At 40.9% G+C, this 23,999-nt stretch overlaps 1 protein-coding gene across 1 annotated transcript in view; it reads left to right on the plus strand.

The window, feature by feature from the left end:
• Positions 1 to 18,122, plus strand: part of LOC124777131 (transcription factor Adf-1-like) — a 122,426-nt gene extending 104,304 nt beyond the window's left edge. Inside the window, exon 4 of the mRNA XM_047252426.1 lies at positions 17,908 to 18,122. Coding sequence (XP_047108382.1) covers positions 17,908 to 18,122 — 215 coding nt within the window. The remainder of the gene's footprint in view (positions 1 to 17,907) is intronic.
• Positions 18,123 to 23,999: the final 5,877 nt, after the last annotated feature.

Here is a 23,999-nt window from a genome sequence, read left to right on the forward strand (position 1 = left end):
TGGACGCCAAGTCCGTTTCAATAGAAAATATTGTTAGAACCTGAGGGAGAGGAGGGGGGGGTGGGGGGTGGGGGGGAGGGAGTGATGAAGTGTGATAGAGACACAGTGTCATTATGTGTTGCAATGTTATCGCTGACTCCTGTTTATTTTTGACCTCATATTTATTTATTGCTCTCTTGTTTTGTTCTCGAATTTTTCGCGCTCTTACATTTATGTTTTAATCTGGCTGACAAATCTGGCGTTACACATGTATTTGGCTCTCTGAGTACTATGGGACTTAACATCTTAGGTCATCAGTCCCCTAGAACTTAGAACTACTTAAACCTAACTAACCTAAGGACATCACACACATCCATGCCCGAGGCAGGATTCGAACCTGCGACCGTAGCGGTCACGCGGTTCCAGACTGTAGCGCCTTTAACCGCTTGGTCACACCGGCCGGCACACATGTATTTATTTTTCTGATTTTCTATCAGTAACGAAAAGAAAAAAATAACTGAATTTATAGTGAATTATCGAAAAAACTTTAGTTCATTGTATTCATAAACGCACCTTTGAAATTATGAAACATCCGTAGAAAAAAAATTATGCACAATGTACAAAAGTGTAAATACAGTATCCAAATTAATAATCTTTACCCCAGAGAATTTCCGTACGCCTGGCGCAGCTATTCCGAGTGTATGTAAACGTCTCTACGGCAATGCCTCTTCAGAGCTCTAAAGACGGCTATCGTTTTCTCCGACAGCCGTTTGTAATCTCCAGTTTTAAAGCTGCGAAAAGCACTGCCAGGTACAACGATTCCCTTAAGTATGTAGAACTGCATAAGTGTTTTACTAGTAAGGAATGAATATATTAAAACTTCATACGTGATGGGTATTTTTTACGTATCTAAGTGTTTATAACGCCGTATCTCTTGAACTGTGTGTCGTACAATGACATATTGTGTGAGTGCATTCAGCGGAATACGTAAACACTCACTGCAAAATTTCTTGCGAATAAAGTTAGTAGAAAAGTAATAAAGTATGTTGTAAATCATAAAGTCGGAAAACATTGTGTTAGTTAAGAAAGGTATATTTTTTTAGCACACAGCTTTTCTTCATAACTGAAACAAACTTCAAAGAGATTGTATAAAACAAGAGTATTTCAGAAAATATTAGTGAATAACACTTTACAGTGAACGCTAAAACATTTTTCCTTTTATCACAATACTTCCTCCAAAATCAAAACTCAAAAATCAGTCAGATAAACAAATAACTAGTTACTGCTCGACTTCCTGCACATTGTTTCACATCCAACGGGAGTTGAAATCATGTTGGATCCTGGCATTCCATATTTTTCCAATATTTGTTTCGTATTTTTTTCTTGGCTTATCATAAACGCTCTGCTACATTTTGTTTTATTTTTATGCAAAGGAATGGCATAATCTCTGCACGAAAAAAAAATTAAAACGAACTCGCCCAAGTGGCTTTGTCAGGAGTTCAGCCAACTGGTTCTTTCTATCAATATGTCCCAACATAATTTCGCCATTCAGAAATCTTTCACGAACATAAAATATGTTTCGATTGACGATGATATTCGTGGTTTTTTTTGATAATTTTAATGCACTGGTATTGTTAACACGAAGTGTTGGAAGTTGTCCCGGCACTTCATCCAATTCGCTTAAGAAGTTAATTCTCTGGCTCCTTCATTTGCTGAAGTAATTTCTGCTTCAGTTGTAGATGTAGCCACAACCTTCTGCAGCTGACTTGTCCGTAATAGTGCCACACGGGAGTGCTTTGCCAGAATGCCGGTTGTTGATTATCTGCCGGCCGGTGTGGCCGCGCGGTTCTAGGCGCTTCAGTCTGGAACCGCGTGACCGCTACGGTCGCAGATTCGAATCCTGCCTCTGGCATGGTTGTGTGTGATGTAATTAGATTAGTTAGGTTTAAGTAGTTGTTAGTTCTAGGGGACTGATGACTTCAGAAGTTAAGTCCCATAGTGCTCAGAGCCATTTTTTTGTTGAATATCTCGTCGGCTTCAACACACTAAATTATAAAATTTCCTTCGTTATCATAGATGATCCCATAATTAAAAGTGCCTTTCAGATACCTAAATATCCGTTTCACTCAATGCCAGTCCTCAGTGGTTTGTTTTTCCATAGCTGGAGTGGCTTTATGTCTGGACGAGCTGCTATTGATAGATACATAAGACAGGGGACAAAAGACGAGACTGCTTCATTTTGATCATTTTCTTCACATCCAGCGGGAGTTCAAATCATGTTGGATTCTGCCATTTGAAATATTTCCAGTAATTCTTTCGTTTTTTTTCTTGGCTTATCATAATCTCTCTACTTCATTTTGCTTTATTTTTATGCAGAGCAAATTGTCAAGGGTCCCCATTGTTATATCAGATTCAAGTTGTGAAGTGTCCAGATAAGCTGTGATTTCTTCTTTGTCATTGCCAACAACTAGACCACTGTCAACGTAAATTGATACGCGAAAAGCCGCTTTATTCATGACTCCCATAAAACGTTTGTTCCAGGAGCGCGGTGTTTGTCTGAGTCCATAGGCACTCCGTTTCAAGAGGCGAACTTTATGTGGTTGTTCCATATACATTTCATCTTGAAGTATTCCATTCAAAAAGGTCATCTTGACATGCAATTGTTTCAACAACATCTTCTTTGAAGCAGCTACTGCTAGTAAGACTCTAATACTGTCATAACGTGAATTAGGACTATATGTTTCTTCGTAATCAATTTCTGCTTGTTCAATATACCCTTTAGCAACTAATCGGACTTTGAAGCGAATGTTTCCATCAGTTCCTACTTTTCGACGTAGATCCCAGTTATTTACTTTGGCATTCGTAGGATGTCCAGTAAACACCCATCTATTATTTCTCTTTAGTGCTTCTATATCTACATTAATAGCTTGCAGCCATTTTTCCTTTTCATTTGACTGTAACATACCAGTAAAACAGTTTCGGTCCTTATGTTGATCAACACTAACTTTTGTTAGCATAAGAACTCTCCACTTTCTCTCCACATTGGTTTTCTTCGTTGTCTGCTACTCTCCAATTTATCTTCACCAGAAAATTCATATGTTTCGGTTTTTAGGAATTCTGTTGATTCTACACTCCTGGAAATTGAAATAAGAACACCGTGAATTCATTGTCCCAGGAAGGGGAAACTTTATTGACACATTCCTGGGGTCAGATACATCACATGATCACACTGACAGAACCACAGGCACATAGACACAGGCAACAGAGCATGCACAATGTCGGCACTAGTACAATGTATATCCACCTTTCGCAGCAATGCAGGCTGCTATTCTCCCATGGAGACGATCGTAGAGATGCTGGATGTAGTCCTGTGGAACGGCTTGCCATGCCATTTCCACCTGGCGCCTCAGTTGGACCAGCGTTCGTGCTGGACGTGCAGACCGCGTGAGACGACGCTTCATCCAGTCCCAAACATGCTCAATGGGGGACAGATCCGGAGATCTTGCTGGCAAGGGTAGGTGACTTACACCTTCTAGAGCACGTTGGGTGGCACGGGATACATGCGGACGTGCATTGTCCTGTTGGAACAGCAAGTTACCTTGCCAGTCTAGGAATGGTAGAACGATGGGTTCGATGACGGTTTGGATGTACCGTGCACTATTCAGTGTCCCCTCGACGATCACCAGTGGTGTACGGCCAGTGTAGGAGATCGCTCCCCACACCATGATGCCGGGTGTTGGCCCTGTGTGCCTCGGTCGTATGCAGTCCTGATTGTGGCGCTCACCTGCACAACGCCAAACACGCATACGACCATCATTGGCACCAAGGCAGAAGCGACTCTCATCGCTGAAGACGACACGTCTCCATTCGTCCCTCCATTCACGCCTGTCGCGACACCACTGGAGGCGGGCTGCACGATGTTGGGGCGTGAGCGGAAGACGGCCTAACGGGGTGCGGGACCGTAGCCCAGCTTCATGGAGACGGTTGCGAATGGTCCTCGCCGATACCCCAGGAGCAACAGTGTCCCTAATTTGCTGGGAAGTGGCAGTGCGGTCCCCTACGGCACTGCGTAGGATCCTACGGTCTTGGCGTGCATCCGTGCGTCGCTGCGGTCCGGTCCCAGGTCGACGGGCACGTGCACCTTCCGCCGACCACTAGCGACAACATCGATGTACTGTGGAGACCTCACGCCCCACGTGTTGAGCAATTCGGCGGTACGTCCACCCGGCCTCCCGCATGCCCATTATACGCCCTCGCTCAAAGTCCGTCAACTGCACATACGGTTCACGTCCACGCTGTCGCGGCATGCTACCAGTGTTAAAGACTGCGATGGAGCTCCGTATGCCACGGCAAACTGGCTGACACTGACGGCGGCGGTGCACAAATGCTGCGCAGCTAGCGCCATTCGACGGCCAACACCGCGGTTCCTGGTGTGTCCGCTGTGCCGTGCGTGTGATCATTGCTTGTACAGCCCTCTCGCAGTGTCCGGAGCAAGTATGGTGGGTCTGACACACCGGTGTCAATGTGTTCTTTTTTCCATTTCCAGGAGTGTATATTATTGTCATCTGATACCTGACTTCCTCCAAAATCAAGCGCGTTAAAGTTTTCTTCGCTTTGATTTCCTCCTGAAGCAGAACGTCAGGGAATGTCAAATTTGAAATGATCGCTATGTAAATAACAAAGTATTTCTGGATTAAAGTTTACTTTGTGACTCAAGAGCACTTTATTTGTTTGAAGAAATCCAGATTCTAAATCCATCTTTGTCACTGACATACCGAACAAGTTGACCAAAAGCAGACTTCTGATCAAACTTTGAACAAAAATGTTTGTTTATGTGAACATTGCATTCTGTATCAAAAATTCTGAGGTGATCAAGTTTTCCTACTGATCGATTGTACCACAGCTCATAAGGAAACCTCTCTGCAACCGAGAACCTTTCAGTACGATTTAAAATATAGGCGGCTGTATTGCGAGATTCTACCCAGAATCTTCTTGATAGTTTGCTTGTGTTTAACATTGAACTTCCACCTTCAACAATTGTTCTATTTTCACGTTCGGCCAAACCGTTTTGTTCAGGATTGTGAGGTGGAGTAATCAATAATTCCGTTTCTCTTGTCCATGAGCAATTTCTTAACTCTGTTGTTATTAAATTCCTTATCTCCATAACAACTGAACTATTTATCAGCATGAACTTTGGTTTGAGCTTCATTTAAAAATTGTTTAAGGAGATCGTACACTTCATTCTTGTGCTTAAAAAAGAAAATTCGTTGAAATTTACAGAAATCATCTGTAAAACATACATATAGCCCGCACATCCAAACCACTCTGTACTCATTGTTCAATTGACATAAGCGTGGATTAATTCGCCAGTGACTGTGGAACTATTTGCTCGTTGTCGGACTGGTAGTCTACGCATCTTTCCTAATGCAATACCGTCACATAATTCATCCTTACAAACTTCTACATCGATGTTAAGTTTTTTCAAGTTGCTCTTGAGATGTTATTTATTTTGGTGACCAAATCTTTCGTGGTAAATTGTATGTTTCAGAAGATGTCACTAAGTTCACTTGACTACCTTTTTCTCTGGCCTAACAACACGCAAATTCAACACGTACAGCTCATTTTCCACATAGCCCGTCATGACGATGTCGCCGCTGGATTTTTCGCGAATCCTAACACTTTTGCTGTCAAACATTGTTTCATAGCTGTTACATGCGGCGGTGGCGGTGACTGAGAACAAATGAGCATTTTCATAGGGGACATACAAAACATTTTTCAGTCTAGCACTGTACCACTTACTGTTTCGTCTTATTTGATACAAACTGTTCCTTGAACAAACGCACATATATTAGTACCTTGCTTTCCTAATGAAACGACTTCAGGAACATCAAATTCGTTGTACAAAACGAAGTATTGATTATTCGGAATGATATGCTTAATAGCGCCTCTATCACAATAATATTTATTTAGTCAGTACAATTTCTACTAGACGATCCCACGGTGCATGAAGTAAATACAGTGTTTCCACTCAGCTTCTCTTCTTGCCACGTGCTACTGTAGTCGGGAGCGTTCAGCTGATACTCCGCTGCCCACTGACCTAGTTCTTCCGATTTATTGCACGGAAAGTTTTGGTTTGCTCGCTCTTTCGACATTTTCTTCCTCTGTGTGTTAGGAAACGACAAATAAAATTACGTTCGTTGCATTTTGTTAACCCAGTTCAGTGGCACAAATTTTTTCAACATTCAAGTTCAGACTCTGATTTTCCGCTGCTATTGTCTCACAGAGATCTTTAAAATTATCATATTCCTTCCCTAGCGTAGATAAAATTCGACGTCTCACATTCTTTCAGACAGCGCGTTCTCCTGACGTTTTGTTAATCAATAATTTAGATCTACAAATAACTTTTGCAGCTTAGTCACGTGTGCGGTAATATCTTCTATTTCGTTGCGGTTTCAATTGACATGAACGTTGCTTGCTGCTACGTTCAGATCGGCATCTAGTCCCATATTTATTTAGCATTTTTACACGTCAGCACAAGTTCAGAAAGTGGTTTGCTTAGCTCGCTTGCTGTTAGACTTGCTGCTTTCGCACCATTCTTTTGCTATTCTGCATACGCTGCCTTCTGTTCAGTAGTAGGACCCCGAGGTAACACCACGGGTTCATATGAACGGAGCATTACAGACAGGTGTCATTTCCATTTTTCCCAATCGTCGGTCCCTTCAAGTTTACCGATATTCACTTTATAATCCCCATTTGTAGCCATGTTCTTGCCGTACAACTCGTTCAACAAAAAGTCCTTCAACCAGCACACACTGGATTGCATAATTTTTTTAAAAGAAACGTATTTTGTTCTTTATACGTGGTCTGGCCACATAACCTGTTGTAAATTATAAATCTGAATTACACAGTTTCATTTACGAACGGTATATCTTTTTAGGATACAGCTTTACTTCATAACTTAAACGAGCTTCAAAGAAATTATATAAAAACGAGCATACTTTAGAAAATACCAAGGTTTAACACTTTACAGTGAACGCTAAGACAGTTTTCCTTTTATCACAACACAGTTATGCGCCATGCACAGAACAATAGTTTTTTACGCATCTTAGTGTTTATGATGTGACATCTCCTAAAATATTGTGGTACCGTGATATACTTTAGTAGATGCATTTAGCGGTATATGTGAATACTACCTGCGACATTGATTACAGATACAGTTAGTAATTCAGAAATAATACATTTAAATGTCACGAATGTTGCCGCAGTCCTTCACTCATCTCATTGTTATGACGTCGTATTTCTAAATTAGGATAGGTAGGTGGTTCGTACCCCCATAGCGGTTGTAGCCAGACATTAAGGGATATGTGCATCAACTTTGGTTAAAATCATTCCAGTGGTTTACACAAACATACCAACAGAAATACGTACATTTTTGTACTATAAATGGATGTCGTTAATAACGTTTTCATGCTAAAAACGCAAAGTATGGTTATTGTACTCAGACGGTGCAGAGAATATCGTTGCCCCTTGCAATAACTGCGTGTAATCCAACGCACCAGCGATGTAAATACCTACACGGTAAATGCTCTCACTGAGCAGGGTTATGCCAGCAGCGAGCAGCAATGTATCAGCAGCGAGGTTGCTCTACAAATGTTCCCGTAGTAATGGGATAAAGAGATGAATATCTTGCAGTAATCAGTAATTTATTATTGATCGGTTTCTGATGATTTGTGATCTGTGTTCGAATGTGTACACTTATTTATTTAACTTTACCCGTTGTTTCCTCAACATTTCTTTCTTTTTTTTAACTTTCTTTGCGGGATTCTCCTTTATGTAGTCTTTGAATGTACGGTGGGAGTGACATTATTGTTATAAAGTATCTGTTCCGTCATACGTGCACAAAGGAACGGTAACCAGTCATGCCGTCCCCGAAAATAACAGTAAGAATCCACCGGCAGTGCTACTACATCCCGCACGCTGAGTATCTGAAAACCTTACGGGGAGTGGCAGCTACTCCTCGACAAGAAAGGGCCTCCCCGTCCCTTTCGACAGCGGCCAGCGCAGCTACGCAGACTGCTCCTGGCGGACTTTTCTTGTAGCTCCACTGCCGCCGGCCTCTGTCTTTCTTCTCCAGTCCGTCTCATCCACCGGATCTCAAAGGATCCCGAAGGAACGTGAAAGAAGCGAGTCTTCTTTTGGAGCCTGTCCGCTGGGCCACTCTCGCGTTCCTTGTCACCTTGTCTTCATAAATGTCCACTTGTTGTGTCCCGCGCCTCGTCTTTGTCATTTTATTGTCGCGCAGGAACCAACAGATTTCTCATGTTAGTCTAGATGCTGCCCTTCCGCAGGCACCGTGTTTCAGTTCCAAGTCCTCTGTAGAAAAGGAACTTGCGTCCTGTTTTCTCACATAACCTGGCTGTGTTCTTTTTCTGATTACTTGCGCCGGTATTATATCTGGAGGAGAAGACAGAAACACTGGGGCAGGCTCTATGGTGCAGCTGTGATGTTGCTTTCAGCTGAAATCCGAAGACAGAGGGGTGAAAAAGGATGGAAACTGTTCTCTCATTGTTTCTTGACTGAATTCACGACACAGATTTCACGGTAGAGCCGAAATATGCTTCGAATTAAAGGTATGTCACAAAATAATTAGCTCCTGGTAATGGTCCTCATCATGCGGAGTGTCCTTTAATTATGTACCATTCGTTAGGATTATTTCATAAATGCTTATTTTGAAATGTTATTTCTATTGACTCATTAGAATCACGTAACAACTTCAGTGCTTCCTCTTCCTTTGCTGTTTGCTACTTTTAGAATACTCCTTCATTTTCTCTAGTGGTTTTTTTATCCTTTCTTGTGTCCATGATATTCTAGATTTCAAAATTCTTCTGTCTGGAAACCGTTCAAAATTTAGTATTTTATTCTTAAAAAGGTTTCTTTCGGTTAATTTCGATTCTTCGTGGTGTTTCTTTCTAGTTCGTTTCTTGCTTCTGTAATCCATGTTGTTGCTCATTCCTTTTCCAGAGATATAGGAATATTTGTTTCGTTAGCCTGTCCTCATGCATGCGGTGGAGACGTCCAAAGAAGACAGACTTTGACTTTTCTATTATTTCTGATATTTTCTTTACATCTCGGAGATCGCATCATTAATTGTGATTTTCCAATCGTCTGTAACTTCTTTTACACCATTATTTTATCTAATGAAGCGATTTGTTGCAATTAAATAAAATAATTTCACTACTAACTAAAGAAAAGTAATTTTGTGTCCTTTTATTCTTGATTTTCTGTTGCACATCGTCTTCTACTGTTGTAGTGAAGTGAGGTAGGTCGAAATATTTCCATTCACGGTTATAAATGCACTCTCCTTTGTCGATGAAGCAAACTAGGGAGAGCTAATTCTAGTAAATTGGATTAAATAGGCCACTCAATGTGTTAAGTATTGTAAAACACACTTTTGGAAATATTTCGTATATATATTGACAACATAAGCCATAAGTGAGTGAACATTACATGCAATAAAGCTGTCAAATATAGGATTATAGCAGGGAAAAATCTCAACAGTAATAAATCAATAGAAAATTCGCGAGAATTTATAGAAGTATTGAAAAATATCAATCATAGTACGAGGTTCGACTTTACTAAGAACAACATCTGAAATTTTTACGAGACCTTCAGAGAAACTTTAGCCGGGTTCAGACTTCTTAGCCTGTGCATCCATCCATCTGATGAACCGCTAGAAAGTTGTACCAAAGGTTGTGAAAATGTAGCCGAATGTTCCAGTAGACGTCTCCACAGCGAAGAGTTATCTGAACAACTCCGATTTGTAAAACCAGTACCAAATTATGATTCTCTTCCAAATGAAGAAATAGTTTACGTAAATATTTCACTGAAAAACAGTAGAGCTCCTGGTGAATGTGGAAGTATTGCAGTCGTATGAAAATTAGACACCAATTATTCACAGAATAATAAAAGAAGTCAGGAAAAGAGAAAAATTCTCAAAGAGTGTCTTGATACAGCAGTCAGTAAGAAAGGAGAGGAAATAGATCCTAAAAAGTATTGAGGAATTTCTTTCCTTCCAGTAACATATAAAATTCGCTCTAAAGCTTTGCAGAAATCGATTCCAGCCGTAAGTGAACCCACAGACTAGCGAGTATCAGGCGAAATTCAGTAAAGGGAGGTTCTGTAGCGAACAGATATGGAACCTCAGAACCATACTACACATCATATAATACAAGAGCACCACATCACACTTGCGGATTTCAAAACATGCTTATAATTTCTTGACAGACAAACAATGTTTAACATCTAACTGAAATTCATGGGAGAAATCTAAAACTTACCGAAATTCAGAACAGCAGTCGGACAAGGAGATAGCCTATCATCACTCTCGTTTAGCATTGAACTGGAAAAAAGATCAAAGATTGGTTTAAGCACGTCAGCTGTATCCAGATTGGAAACCTGAAAGGAAAAGGAGTTACTTTGAAATGCTTGGCCTTTGCAGATGACCTGGCTATACTAACAAACAACGAAGATGAAACTAGCTGTAGATAATCTGCATGAAATATCCTGTAAAACCGGACTCCAAATTTCCTTTGAAAAACCCGCTATTTAGACATCGAATCAAAAAGAAATTCCCACTGAACACACACTACGGAAAAATCTCACACGTCACTCACTTCAAGTACTAATGAGAAACCATCCAACCAATAGGACTGAACACGCTCTCCAACACAAAAGGAATACTTCAACTCCAAAAGTATACGTACTGAAATTGGATCTCTAAAACAAAAGTGCAGTACGTCGTAACGCAAAACTACGACCCTACAGCACGGAGCACGGTTGTTTTACCTGAAGCCTTGTACGAGGCAGAAACCACAGAAAGTAGAAAGATTACAAAACTCAAGATACCAGGTAACAAGAAAGAATTCCTAGAAAAATCTTCGGCACTGTGTTCTCCGAGACGAAGTTTGGATCACAGGACCCCCAAAGGAACTCTACCAAAACGCATACAATATCACAGATAAATTTAGGAAAAGACTCCTACAATTCTCCAGACACCTGTGTAGGTTGGATAAAAACAGACACACGCAGAAAATTTTTAATATCGTTAAAAAACGTACTAATGACCAAATGGATGAACGAAACGCAAGAAGTCCTGGAACTATTGAAATTTTTAGAAGAAGAAGTTAAGAACACAGAACAGTTCAAAAATAGAACCAGAAACAAGAAAACTGAACAAGTCTCAACAAAAGAAGCAATAGAAAAAAATGGACTGACGAAACTAGGAAAAAACAGAGTGAAGAAGTTTTGGGAAGAGAAAAAGGGACTGGAATTGAGGTTCCATGCTTTTCTAGAGAGGAATCATCGTGAATGATAATAATTATAATAATTGACAACTTACGCTTTTATTTATTTATATATTGCCACACGTTATTCGGCACCTGCCGTCGTCATCTGCATTATAGACTAAAAAGCATCATCCAAAATACATTTATCTCTAGTGTATAATGTTTCGTATTACCTAATGTCGCAGCACATGCCAAAGACGTTTGTCAATAACAGTGACGTAATTATCTTATTATATGACTTTGGTAACCGGAAAATTAATTCTGGATGTTATGTACCGGTACTTGCAAATAGCAAGGTGCTGAAGATCCAAATATAGTGACTGAGTTGTTTATTTCACAGACTGTATAATTTTATTATAGCTTTATATATGTTAACCGAATTTCTAAACAATGGAATGCGTTTCAGCAGAAAATGTTTATAAGGATATTGCTAAAATTTTCGAAGAACTTTGTGCTTTTCCGTGGAGGAATACGAATGCCCACCGTTCCTAGACATTCTGATGAAGAAGGACACTGATGGCATGCTAGAATATTCTGTCTACAAAGGAAAAGATACGTGAACACTTACCTAAGCACCCATAACTGCCACCATCCAGCGATACGCAACTCTGTGCTCCCCCCATGCAACACAGAGCACGAACCGTATACGATAAGGAATGTCTGCTTTCCAAGTTTTTTGCATCTGCGTGGAACAATTCGCAATAACGGATACTCCGAGACATAAATAAAATGCGCTCTGCAGCCGAGCAAGAAAAAGGAAGAAAACAATCCATAAGAGGAAACCAAGGACTTGGCGTTTCTTTCGCACGCTGAGGCGCCCACAGCCAACATTCCTGGATAATTGAGGAGCGCAACATTTTCCACTCAACGGTTCCAATCAAGAATATGCTTAGGTCAATCAAAGACTACCTAGGACTATGGACACTTAGCGTCTGCAGCATCAGGTACGAGTGTGGCACGCAGTACGCGAGTAAAACACAGCGAGACTTCTCGCAGCGTTGTTCAGAACATATGAAGAGCGTTCGCCAGGCCAAAGAGAATACACTACTGTGACAGAGCAATGCATCAATGATGAGAAAAAAGTGCTGTGCTACAGTAAATGGTTCTAGGATTCGATCATAAAAGAGGTAATGGAAATAAGAGTATATTACGATCTTGCCAATTGGGACACTGGTTTCCAACTTAACTCCGCATGGGACGTGGCCTTCGCAAAAATACGTCAGGAATACTCTGATGTGCAAGTGATTGTGGAATAGGCAGGTATCATCAAAATTCGACGTCCAGATCTTGTTCAATTTTACAAACGCCTGCTCACCCCATAGCAACGACCACCGTCTGTGACATCCCTCCCGGAGGTACAATGGGCTCTCGGCAGAGGAGTCTGCAGTCCAATGGTTATAAAGGAACGAAATAAACATGAACCCGACACTTCGCCTCAAGATGAGAAGCAATATACTCGTCTAAACGTTGCAGCAACAACCCTCCATAACTCTGCTGATAACCCCAGAAGATTTTCTTAGTGATTAAATTACACTCTGTGCAAATTTCTATCAAGCGGCTCCTTATTTTATTCCCCCGCCGACCCATTTTCTCCTACCATGCTTCCTTCTCCCCCTTTTCCTACTGCCGTGTTCGTTACCTAACAGACTTACATTTTCGTCTCCCTTAACTGTCATAATTTTCTTTACCTCACCAAACGTTCTTCCAGTGCGGAACTACTAGTCATATATTCCTGTACTACTGTGATGCTGTGGTGGGGACTGTCTTCATGTTTGTCTTGGCTACGATAATGTGATCACAATGCTGTTCATAGCCCCGAACGCAAATTGGTATTTTCTGATTTCTGCATTACCCCTATCTGCTTTGGTTCAGATAACGCCTTACCGTCTAGCAAAAAGTGCTTTTCTTCCTACCACCGACCTTTACTGATTACCACTGCATCTAAATTCAACGTATAGATTTCCCTTTCTTAAAATTCTCTAACGTACGTACCCAGTAAAGTGATCTAATACTCCAGAATGAAATTTTCACTCTGTAGCGAAGTATTCGGATCTAATATTGCAAATTCCGACAGGTAACAAGTACAACGCCAGTTTTCTTTCTCTTGATGACAATATCCTCCTGAGTAGTCTCTGCCCAGGGATACATATGGAGGACTATGTTACCTCCAGAATAGTTTACCCCCTATAAAGTAAAGCTGTATCTCCTCGGTAAATGTAAAGTCTATAGCTTCTCTTTGTCTCGCAGTGCCAAACATCGTTGGGTAATATTAGAAGGCCAGATCAGTCGACATCAGTCTGCTGTCCCCCCTTCAGGAACGCCATGAAGTCTAGCCTCCCCACAGATACCTCACGGCTGTGTCTGCACGTACGGTACTGCTACGTGTATTGCTGAGGCATGGAAGCCATTCCATCTCGGCATCGTCCACGGTTTATATGGATTGGTATTGAAATAAGTGGAAAAATGAAAGCTGATAGTAGAAACTTTTATGAAACAGAATGATATACAAAGAGTAGTGGCAGATTTTTTCGAAGGATTCTAGAAAAGAACCGCGTATTTCCAAAGGAAATCGCTCACAAGACGCTAATGTGTCCAGTTCTGGATTATTAGCCCGGCTTTTCAAGCTCTCTTCAAGTAGACATGGCGTCAGACGACCAGTAAATGGAACAGAATAGTAACAACTCAGTACAGCCCACACAAAAGTAGATCGGGAGAATATGAAACCTAAGTTGAAATCGATGCTATTCTCGGGAAACTATGTGGAGTAGATTTAGAGACCTGTAGTGACTGATGACTTTGTAGTTACTCTGCTGCTTCCATCGTGTGTATTGCACTCAGATCATGAGAATAGCATGAGAGTTGTCAAAGAGAGCACTGAGTCCAAGATTAGTGTCTTAGACTAGTATTCGAAACGTTGTAGTTCTATGATTCGATTCCAGCCACAGCTTGAATTTTCAATAAAAATCATCAACAATGGCGACCGAGTATTTCTGATGTAAGAGGCCATGCTTGTCCTGCCAACGGCCTATTCAAACGGGGCGATGGAAAGGACAGCGTTGCAGCGCACATTCTTGGCCTTGGGGTGGCAACATGCCCCTAAAAGGTGAAAAAATCAGCATTGATCTACCGTAGAGGTCGTAGAATGCAATGTAAACCACTATATTAAACATACGTAACGTGTGCCCAAGGGATATCTGGTTAATAATTGAAAACAGTTTTTGTGGTATCTCCATTGGCAAAAGATTGCAGAATAGTGCCCCATTCCGATCTCTGGGAGAGGACTGGCAAGAGAGAGGTAAAAAAGGGAAAAATATTGAACAAGCATCGAAAAGATAACAGTATGTCACGCAACGTGAAATGGCGATAATTTTAACGTGATGATGACGCTACACAAGCTTAAAAGGGAGATGCAAAGGCTTAGTGTAGAAACAGTGTGGTTCAATGAAGTGAAATGGAAAGAAGTGTTTCACTTAGAACAAGAATATGATGACATACACAGTACCATAAAATAGCATAACGGGAGTAGGATTCATTATGAATAGGTAAGTAGAATAGCGATTGGGTTGCTGTAAACAATTTAATGATAAAGTTGTTCTCATCAGAACTGAAAGTAAACGCACTCCAGTAACAATAGCTGATATATGTACGCCATTTTCGTAAGCAGAAGATGAAGAGATACAGTATATGAGGTAATAGAGTTACTAGCTAATATGTACTTGGTAATAGGAATCACAATAGGAATCACACAGGAAAAAGATTAATCAAGTACAGCAATAAATTTCATCTAGTATTTGCGAATACACTGTTAAAAATCACAAGAGGAGGAAATATACTAGGAAAAGGGCCAGAGACACAAGAACATTCCACCTAGATCGCATCACGATCAGAGACTCCGAAAGCAAGTACTGGTGTGTGAGGCGTACCCAGAAGCACATTATGGGCACTTAACACAATTAATTAGTGATGAAGAGTAGTTTAAGGATCTGGAAGAATCAAGAACCAAAGAAGTGAGATACGGAAGTACTGAGCCATGACGAGACATGACTGAAGTAGTCAAGGGCTGTAGACCCTGCGCTGATGTCCAACACCGCTTAGTTAGGGAGGCAGGGGCATCTTTGAAAAGAGCAGTCGTGTAAGTGAGACTTATAAGCATGGGTGCAAAAAAGGTAACAGCGGGGAATGGGTAACAGGAGAAATATCTCAATTGATCGACGAAAGAAAGGAGAACAAAACTAATCTAGGAAACTCAGGAATATCGAAGTATAAACCACTAAGGAATGAAATACAGAGGAAGTACAGGGAAGTCAATTCGAAATGGCTGCATGAAGAAATCGAAAAAGAAGTGGTCGTCGGAAGGACTGATGCAGCACACCAGATATGTGGAAAAATAACCTTGAAGGCATCTATGAGGGGGAGGAGAAGTCTTATGATGTAACAGCAGAGGAAATAGGAGTCAATATGGTAGACGTAGAGGATCTAGAATTAAAGTTAAAACAGTTTCGGAAGACTTACAGTAAAAAACTACAGTAGGCGTCATAACATCAATTTAGAATATCCAAGATCAGTGGAGAAAGTGGCAAACGACTGTTCAAGTTTATTCCCAGAATGCATGAGATTGGAGATATAACGTCAGATATTTCCTGAAGATCCATACAACCTCAAAGGTAGCAAGGGCAGATAAATGCGAGAACTATCGCACAACAGCTTTATATATCATGCATGTGTGTTACTAATAATGAACGGAACGCTGGAAAATAAAAATAAGGATCTCCCAGGCAACGATCGGTTTGGATTAGGACGGGTAACTTGTTTTAACGTATCACTTGATAACGGAAAAAAGACTTTAAAAAATCAAGATACATTCGTAGTGTTTGTCGACCCAGAAGTATATTTCACAACGCCATTGCTGTCAACAACGAAAATTAAGAAGATTACAAGGCTCTAACATTATGGTACATAAAGAATATGGACTGTGAGCAAACCAAAGAAAGATGAAGTTAATGAGGAATTTGAGAATTGAGATCAGCGAAAAACTTAACATCAAAACTGGGGCCCTCTGTGGCTGTGCCACGAGTCCGTCGTGGAGGTGAACTGGCCTGTGCCAAACAGCAGAACGACATCTTGGATAGGGAAGGGGACGTCAGCCTGAAGTCCAGGCACCGCTATGCATGAAGACGTATTCAGAGTGCAATAGTACCGATTCAGCTCGCTGACGACATGGAAGACGCCAGCCAGCGCCTGTGGAAGACAAAGGTGGGAAAGCTTATAATTCTGACAGAGCTCTAGAGGAACTTCCCAGACAAGGAAATCAGAGCAAATGTTGTCATTACCATCCAGTGGCGACGTCCTGTCAGAACAGCCTGCTATGACGTCTAGGGCGGGAGTATTGCCTTTGGCGAAACATTAACCAACCAGCTCATCATATATACAGGGTGTCCCATTAATCTACTAATTTTGTGTTTCAGTGAATGGTACATTGTGATATATTTTTGAATAGGTCTGTAGGAGAGGAAATGAATTACCGAATAAAGGATACAGGGTTCCATTTAAAAAAGGCATACCACTGTTCATATCTTTGTAAAGAACAAAGCTATAACGAAGGCAATCAAGCTGATTGATGACCCCCTGACGGCTAAAGAACATTTTCTTGAAGCATTTTGTACTTTTCATCTGGACAAACAGTTATTTACGGTGGTCAAGATAAATTGGACACCCTATATATACCCCCCCCCCCCAAATCTTACCCCCACTGTCAGATGTTCGTTATACTAACCCGGTGCGTATGGTATTCCATACAGCACATACACCAGCTGAGACTACGAGACAGGGAACCCCAGCACACCGGTACAAGATAACACAGCCATCCAGCACCCACGAATTCGTCGTAGTTAGCTGAAGGCTCAAGTTCGAGCTGAGGTTGCATGTGGCGAGCTTAATTTTTTCACGCCGGTGGGTCACTAACTTCTGTTACCGGCCACATCCCTGAGTGGGCTTTTGTAGAAATATATACCATGAGCCGTTAAACTTGAAAACTTCATGTAGGCTACTAGTATCAGCGCCGCGGTAGCGTGTTTTTCAGACTCCTGTACATCGAAAGTTTGAAGTATTCCAGTCGAATGTGTACATAACCTGGGAACTGCCGTGGTAACTTGATTCTGTACGTGTCCTTCGAACAATTTGTACACTGTGGGCCCTAGTGGGGTGCAAGTTCGAACTCCGGCCGGCTCGCTGCCCAGCTACACTATTGTTTCCGTCTGTTCTGTACAGTCCTGCATTGTCGCTGAGCATCGTCCAGGATGACCACATGCCACCATCTTCCAATGGCTCTGAGCACTATGGGACTTAAAATCTGAGGTCATCAGTCCCCTAGAACTTAGAACTATATAAACCTAAGGACATCACACACATCCATGTCCGAGGCAGGATTCGAACCTGCGACCGTAGCGGTCGCGTGGTTCCAGAGTGAAGTGCCTAGAACCGCTCGGTCACTCATGCTGGATACCAAGGTTTAAACACTGTAAATGTGGTCGGCCACTTTGCCTTGCCGCCACGCTGGTTACTGGCAGAGATATCCGCGTTGTAGATATTGCTGTTGCTGTCTCCCAGTTGCATGGCCCATCAGACGCCGCGCCGCCCACGTTCGCCTTCATGAGGGTCCTGGCCTCAACGCCTGGGGCACGTACATTCACCGTCGTGCAGCCATTCACCCTCACAGCCCACGCCGCTGCTACGATCGTACCGCGCGAGTGTGCCCCTGCGAGTCACAGCCATCACCCCATCCCCCGCGTCATGACATGACAAGTGTATCGTGAGTGCTGCTACGTACTGAGGAACTGCAGCACTTTGTTCAGAGAAGAAGAGCGAATAGGAACACTCAGGTGAGTAAATTTTGATATAGAGTTATCTGCTGCATCTTATGCAGTGACTGCCTGTTGTTTGCAGATTTCTTTACTAACAAGTACAATGCGAACTTAAAATTTTTGTGGTTATACTCACTGTTACGCATGTTGAATGTGTACCTGTCCCTAGACAAGAACTTCATATGTACGTTGGCTGGATAGTTAACGTTTGTGTAATTTAGATACATACTTCTGTTGGATCTGTATACCGTAGTGGATTTCTTATCGTTGTTTTAAATTCTATTGTCGTTCAAGCATTTCATGCTTAGTTGTTTTCAATTAATCTCCAGGGATTTGCAGCTTGCAAAATGTGGTTGGTGACAACAGAATCTCCCAGCCATTCATGATATTTTCTTCCTTCGTTTTCGTGTCATGATCCATTCTATTTTATTTCATCTTCCCATAAGCATGATTTCTGTGCCTTCTGATGAAAGTAGGCTCCTACTCCTTGTTCCACACACTCGAGCACTCTAAGGGTCCTGTAACCCAATGTGCCTCCATATCGCAAGGTTTCCGAAATCGTTCGCACACTAAATCTTTTTGCTTTGTCAGGAGTCTGTTTTCATTGCAAGATCAGGCACAGACGCCCAGCGTCTAGAACTTGTAAAAAAAGCAGTGAATCATTAGATTCTGGTTCAAATGGCTCTGAGCACTATGGGACTCAACTTCTGAGGTCATCAGTCCCCTAGAACTTAGAACTACTTAAACTTAACTAACCTAAGGACATCACACACACCCATGCCCGAGGCAGGATTCGAACCTGCGACCGTAGCGGCCCGCGGTTCCAGACTGTAGCGCCTAGAACCGCTCGGCCACTCCGGCTATCCCGCTATTGTCTCTCAGATTAAAAGTGGGACTATTCAACCTGAGGCCCCATGAGCGTGCACAGTCGCAATTACACGATTAAGACTTGTGTTGCCGAAACCACTGGGACGCTGCGTTACATGTAGGATTGCAGAATGAAAGGACTGAACTTTTTCTGACTTCTATTTCTCTGCTCTCAGTGTCTCTCTACATTTTCCCTACCGACCGTTTATTCTTTTTATGTCCATGCTTTCTGTTTTTGGTAAGTGGTAGGTGCTTAGCTTAATGCACGAAGCTACGATGTACTAAGTGATGTACCTTAATAAGACTTATAATGAATGATGAAAGAGAATTGATCTGTTGTACCCCTGCAAGTTGATAACTGAGGATATACGATGACTTTCGGCTGCTATCCCCGTGAGGCCAGCGAAGTTAAGTTTTATTGACGTGAAGATATGTATGAGATTGTTCTATTGAGATTATTTGAGCAGGCAAGAGGTCCTGTGATCGTGTGCTGGAATGTAATTATCTGCACGCAGAAGTTCCTGTGTCAGATGTTTCAGCTGATGCTTTTTCTGTTATATTTTTTGTTGTGGAAGCTGAGAAGAATACAATGAATGTTAATTCTGTTGTTAATTGAATAAGAATGATAGAGCGATGTTAAATGGTCTATTTTATGCTGTTGCCGCCCACCCCACCACTCCCCCCCTCCCGCCATAGGTCAATGTAGAACACTACGAAGCGAGTTTACAGTTGAGGCAATGTATTTTTGAAGTAGTTTAATTTGCGGCCTATGTTATCAATGAACGCTTACTGCAGTAAGAGACACATTGTACAAACACGTGGAGTGGCACAGCTGCCGCCTTGCCATAAACAAGCCACGTAAACAAGCTACCACTTCTCTTCCGCTTCTTCGCCTTGTTTGCCGTAATTGAGTCTAGTTTTCTTATGGTAATGGTTTTCAGTGAGAATAAACTCTAATGAAATTTAGGGGAAACTATTCCATCATCTTCTGAAAGATCTTCTCTCTACCGCCTGTATTTTAAGTCGTAATTTTTCTCTAAGAATTGATTTGAGGTAATGTATTTGCTCACTTGACTACTATATGGTGTGTAAGTCACAAGTGATTATATGTGAACGTTAATAGTTTTCTGAGGAGGATAGCCCGAATCCACAACTATTAGTATTATATGGAAAATTTATTTCTGAAGAGTTTAAGGCGTTTAAATGTACCCTGTCTCATCTGCTGTATAGGTCTTTGTCATCTGGTGATGTTAAGAAATTTGCATATGCTGTAGAAGTCTGATGTACTGTATTTCACTTGTAAAACTTTTCTATCGACAAGAATTCTGTTTTGTCTGTCGAAAGAATCCATTTAGTTTACCTTACTAAAGTTTTTTGCAATACTACTGAATGTTTCATTTTGTTCAAAACTAGAATGTGCAACTTCTCTTTTGACGTGACTATTCTGTTTGCATTTATTGTGCAATAGATTGTTATACTACTAATTTTCGTCGAACTTTTGTAACTAACGTTCCACTGCTCTGCAGACAAGCTAATTCCATTGTCGGTTTAGAAGCATTTACTTCGGTGTTTTCTTTCAACATGTCACTAAGAGTTAAAAACAAGTCTGCATCTTTAATTTTTTTGCCCACTGAACTGACCATTTCCCTTCAGTTTTTCTTCATAAAATTTTCTTGGCCGGTGTCCATTGAAATGAACAGTTACTTTTTTCCTACCTACGTGTTTTATACGGTGTGTCACACTCCGACCATTACATATCGGAATTTTCACCGTCTCTAGATGATTCTATTGTGTTTCTTACCTGGGCAATAAATTCCCAAAACGGATAACCAGCGTTTTTGGAACCTTTTGTTTGCTAAAATCGACACGGGGTTGCACTCTGTCATTCTGTTTCTGTTTCAAAATTAATACAAATACTGTAAAACGATCTGAAGTCAGCCTTCTTAAACCTTGTTTCCGTCATAGAGGTGTTAAGATACATTCATGTTCAAATTTGACGCAGCTCTATACTGATTGTTATTGGTGTTTAACTTGCTGTTCAGACAGCATTGCCTTACTGTTGTTTATATGTGAACTTTGCGTCATACCACTGGAACATATCATCATCTGTGCTTTAGAAAACATGCTTACTTCAAGCTCACATTATCAGTAGCGTTGCGTACCCCCTTTTCGTCAGCAATGCCGAGTCTTCACTCCTCTCCCCCCTGTGAAACTGTGCTCTAACCCCTCCGTTTCCCCTTCACATCTTCAGTAACAGCGAGCCGTTCCTCCTCTTCACCCTGCCTGCCGCTCTCCCTTGCGATACCCGCGTTTTTCCCCCTTCACCCCCGCCTTAGGAAGCTTTCGGCCGTACCAAGTGTGCGCCATGCAGTACTGTACCTCTTCACTCTTCCCTCTCACGCAAGACGTGCGTTACGCCGAAGAGAATCCCTCCTCCATGACCCTAACAGAGAGAAGCGCCATGACGGTTTCTCACGTCACAAACGCATTTGTCTCCTTCCCGCCATACAATCCATGTGCTCTTCTCCCGTCAGTCGAAAATCTGTTTACAAGCAATGCGTTCTGCGCTGAACCACATTCTAGTTCTGAATTTTTTCCCATTTTATGAACTGATTATAAACTCACTGCCTTCTTTCCTTTGCATTATGTGAAGTTTTATGATTGGACGAGGATACTGTTAGTTGTTTTGTTGCTGTGGAGACATATTTAATCTATCGTTCCAGAGTTTTGCATGTATATTTCTTGCTTGTATATTTCTCCATGTCTGTAACATTATGCTGTGCCAGTGAAGGTCTCCTGATAATCTGAAAATCATTACGAATGGCTAAAAAGGCAGACATCTTTCTTGAACTTCGCCACCTTAGAGAGAAAAAAAAATAAGTTTGCAACCGATCCTCAGTATGAATTGATAATCCAACAAGTGCAGCTTTTGTTCTTGTCCTTCAGTTTTCTTAGTTGTAATTTTAGTTATAGAGGACAGTTTGTTAATAATTATTGTACTGTAACAGATTTGTGAAAAACTGTGGTCTATTACACTACTGGGAAAAATATTATGTGTGTGTATTATCCTGAGTACTAGATCTTCTAGTTTATTGGTGAGTTTTCACATTTTATCACTTTAGATTCTTCGCAATTGGTGATTTTGTAAGCATTTTCCTGTCAAAGGGCCTTGGAGTGATATTGAATCAATGGATCACGGTTATGCCTAATGTTGATGGATGAGGTAATGAACAATATTCTTACATAACATAACTGACATTAACGATTTGGCACAGATCTGTTTCCTCGGGTAATGTTTTTTGCTTTATGTTCTTTTTATAACTGTGATGTAATGAGGTGACACATGTCCATGATTTTATTTTGTGGTTCTCGGAATTCAAAAAGCATTTAAAGGAACATGTGTGTTCTACAATTAACGAGTATAAGCATAAACTATACTGTAACTAGGAAGCCCTTACACTAGGTCGTTTCGCTCTAAAATACTTAAGGACATACCAGATCCTCATTTGGAAATGGACAATATTATGTCGAAACTTGAGCAGTAACTTACAAGAAATGTATAAGATAACCATTTATCAATCTAATATTAGTTATGGTGCAAACCAATGACCATTCTAACCACAACCTTGTCACATAGCAACCTTATCAATTTTCATTTGCCTTAATTATACCTAATTAATCTACATGTAAAGCTATCTGTGTAATGTTAACTAAGTGATGTTCATGAAAGACTATTACTCCGTGATGTATTTTAAAATGGTTTAAATGAATATGATTGTCTTTTTCGTTGCTTTCCTGATATTTTCGCTATTTTGCGGCTGTATTTTGCGGCTGTACTGCCCATTTCCAATGACAAATACAATTTGAAGCAGTGACAGTTTTTCAGATGCTGTGGCTATATCACGTACAGTTTTTCCAGTTGAAACTACTGAGTAATTCTGACCTAAGAGTAATGTTTCACTGTGTCTCTCTTGTTCTGTAGTCTTAGGTATTTCAGTATGCCATGTTGAAATAGTTTTGTACGTCTGTATTGTAACATGGGACAATGTAGATAAGGTTTCAGTTATGTGGTTTATGATACACCAATCCTTGGACTTAATAACTAAATTCTACATTTTACTGAAATTGTCTGAAAATTTGCATCCTGTGGAGCTCTTTGCAGCCATTACCTGTAGCTAATACAAGGAGGATATAGTAAGATTTTACATTTGTTATTTCTCTTTTTAAATGTGGTTAGCCCAAATCTTACCAAAGTCAAGTCTTAACGTTTACGTTGTGTCAGTTTATTACATTTATCGCCAAAATACATTGATTTTCAGAGAATGAAATATTTTGTTATGCTGATGAGACAATTTATATTTTAGTATTAGTTCCACTCTGTAGCAATGACATTAATATTTGCCAGACAACACAAACACCTACACATATCTAGGGACTCCTGTAAACAATTAAAAGAACAGTGCTTATTTAATTTGGTAGGTATCTACTTTGTATGACACTGAATTTAGTGTTTCAATACTAAATTAATAACAGTTTTTTGTTCCTCGACCTACCCGGAATCATAATGGATTACTCCTCTTCAGTGAAGCTCTCTGCTACGATTTTAATCTCGTTCATCTTAAGATCTAATTATATGTATAAGGATGATTTCAGTTACTACACAAGTTATTTCTGTACAAAAGGTTTGTGAACGTTTAATACTTCACAGTTTGCCAAATTCGTAGAATTTGATAAACTATACTACAGGTAAGTCACCTCCCACTGATATATGAAATATTGTTACAATTCCCTCCACCAACTTTTAAGACCCCTATTAGAGCAAACCATCTTTCTGGGGAGAGTAAGACACCCATTTGTAAGTAATGTGAGTCACCTTTCCTCTGGAAGGGGAAAGGAATGTATAGGGTGGCAGCCACTCAAGGAATATTTTAGGGAATTGCTTTAAAAC

The sequence above is a fragment of the Schistocerca piceifrons genome, chromosome 1 (assembly GCF_021461385.2).
Source record: "Schistocerca piceifrons isolate TAMUIC-IGC-003096 chromosome 1, iqSchPice1.1, whole genome shotgun sequence".
Lineage (NCBI taxonomy): Eukaryota > Metazoa > Arthropoda > Insecta > Orthoptera > Acrididae > Schistocerca > Schistocerca piceifrons.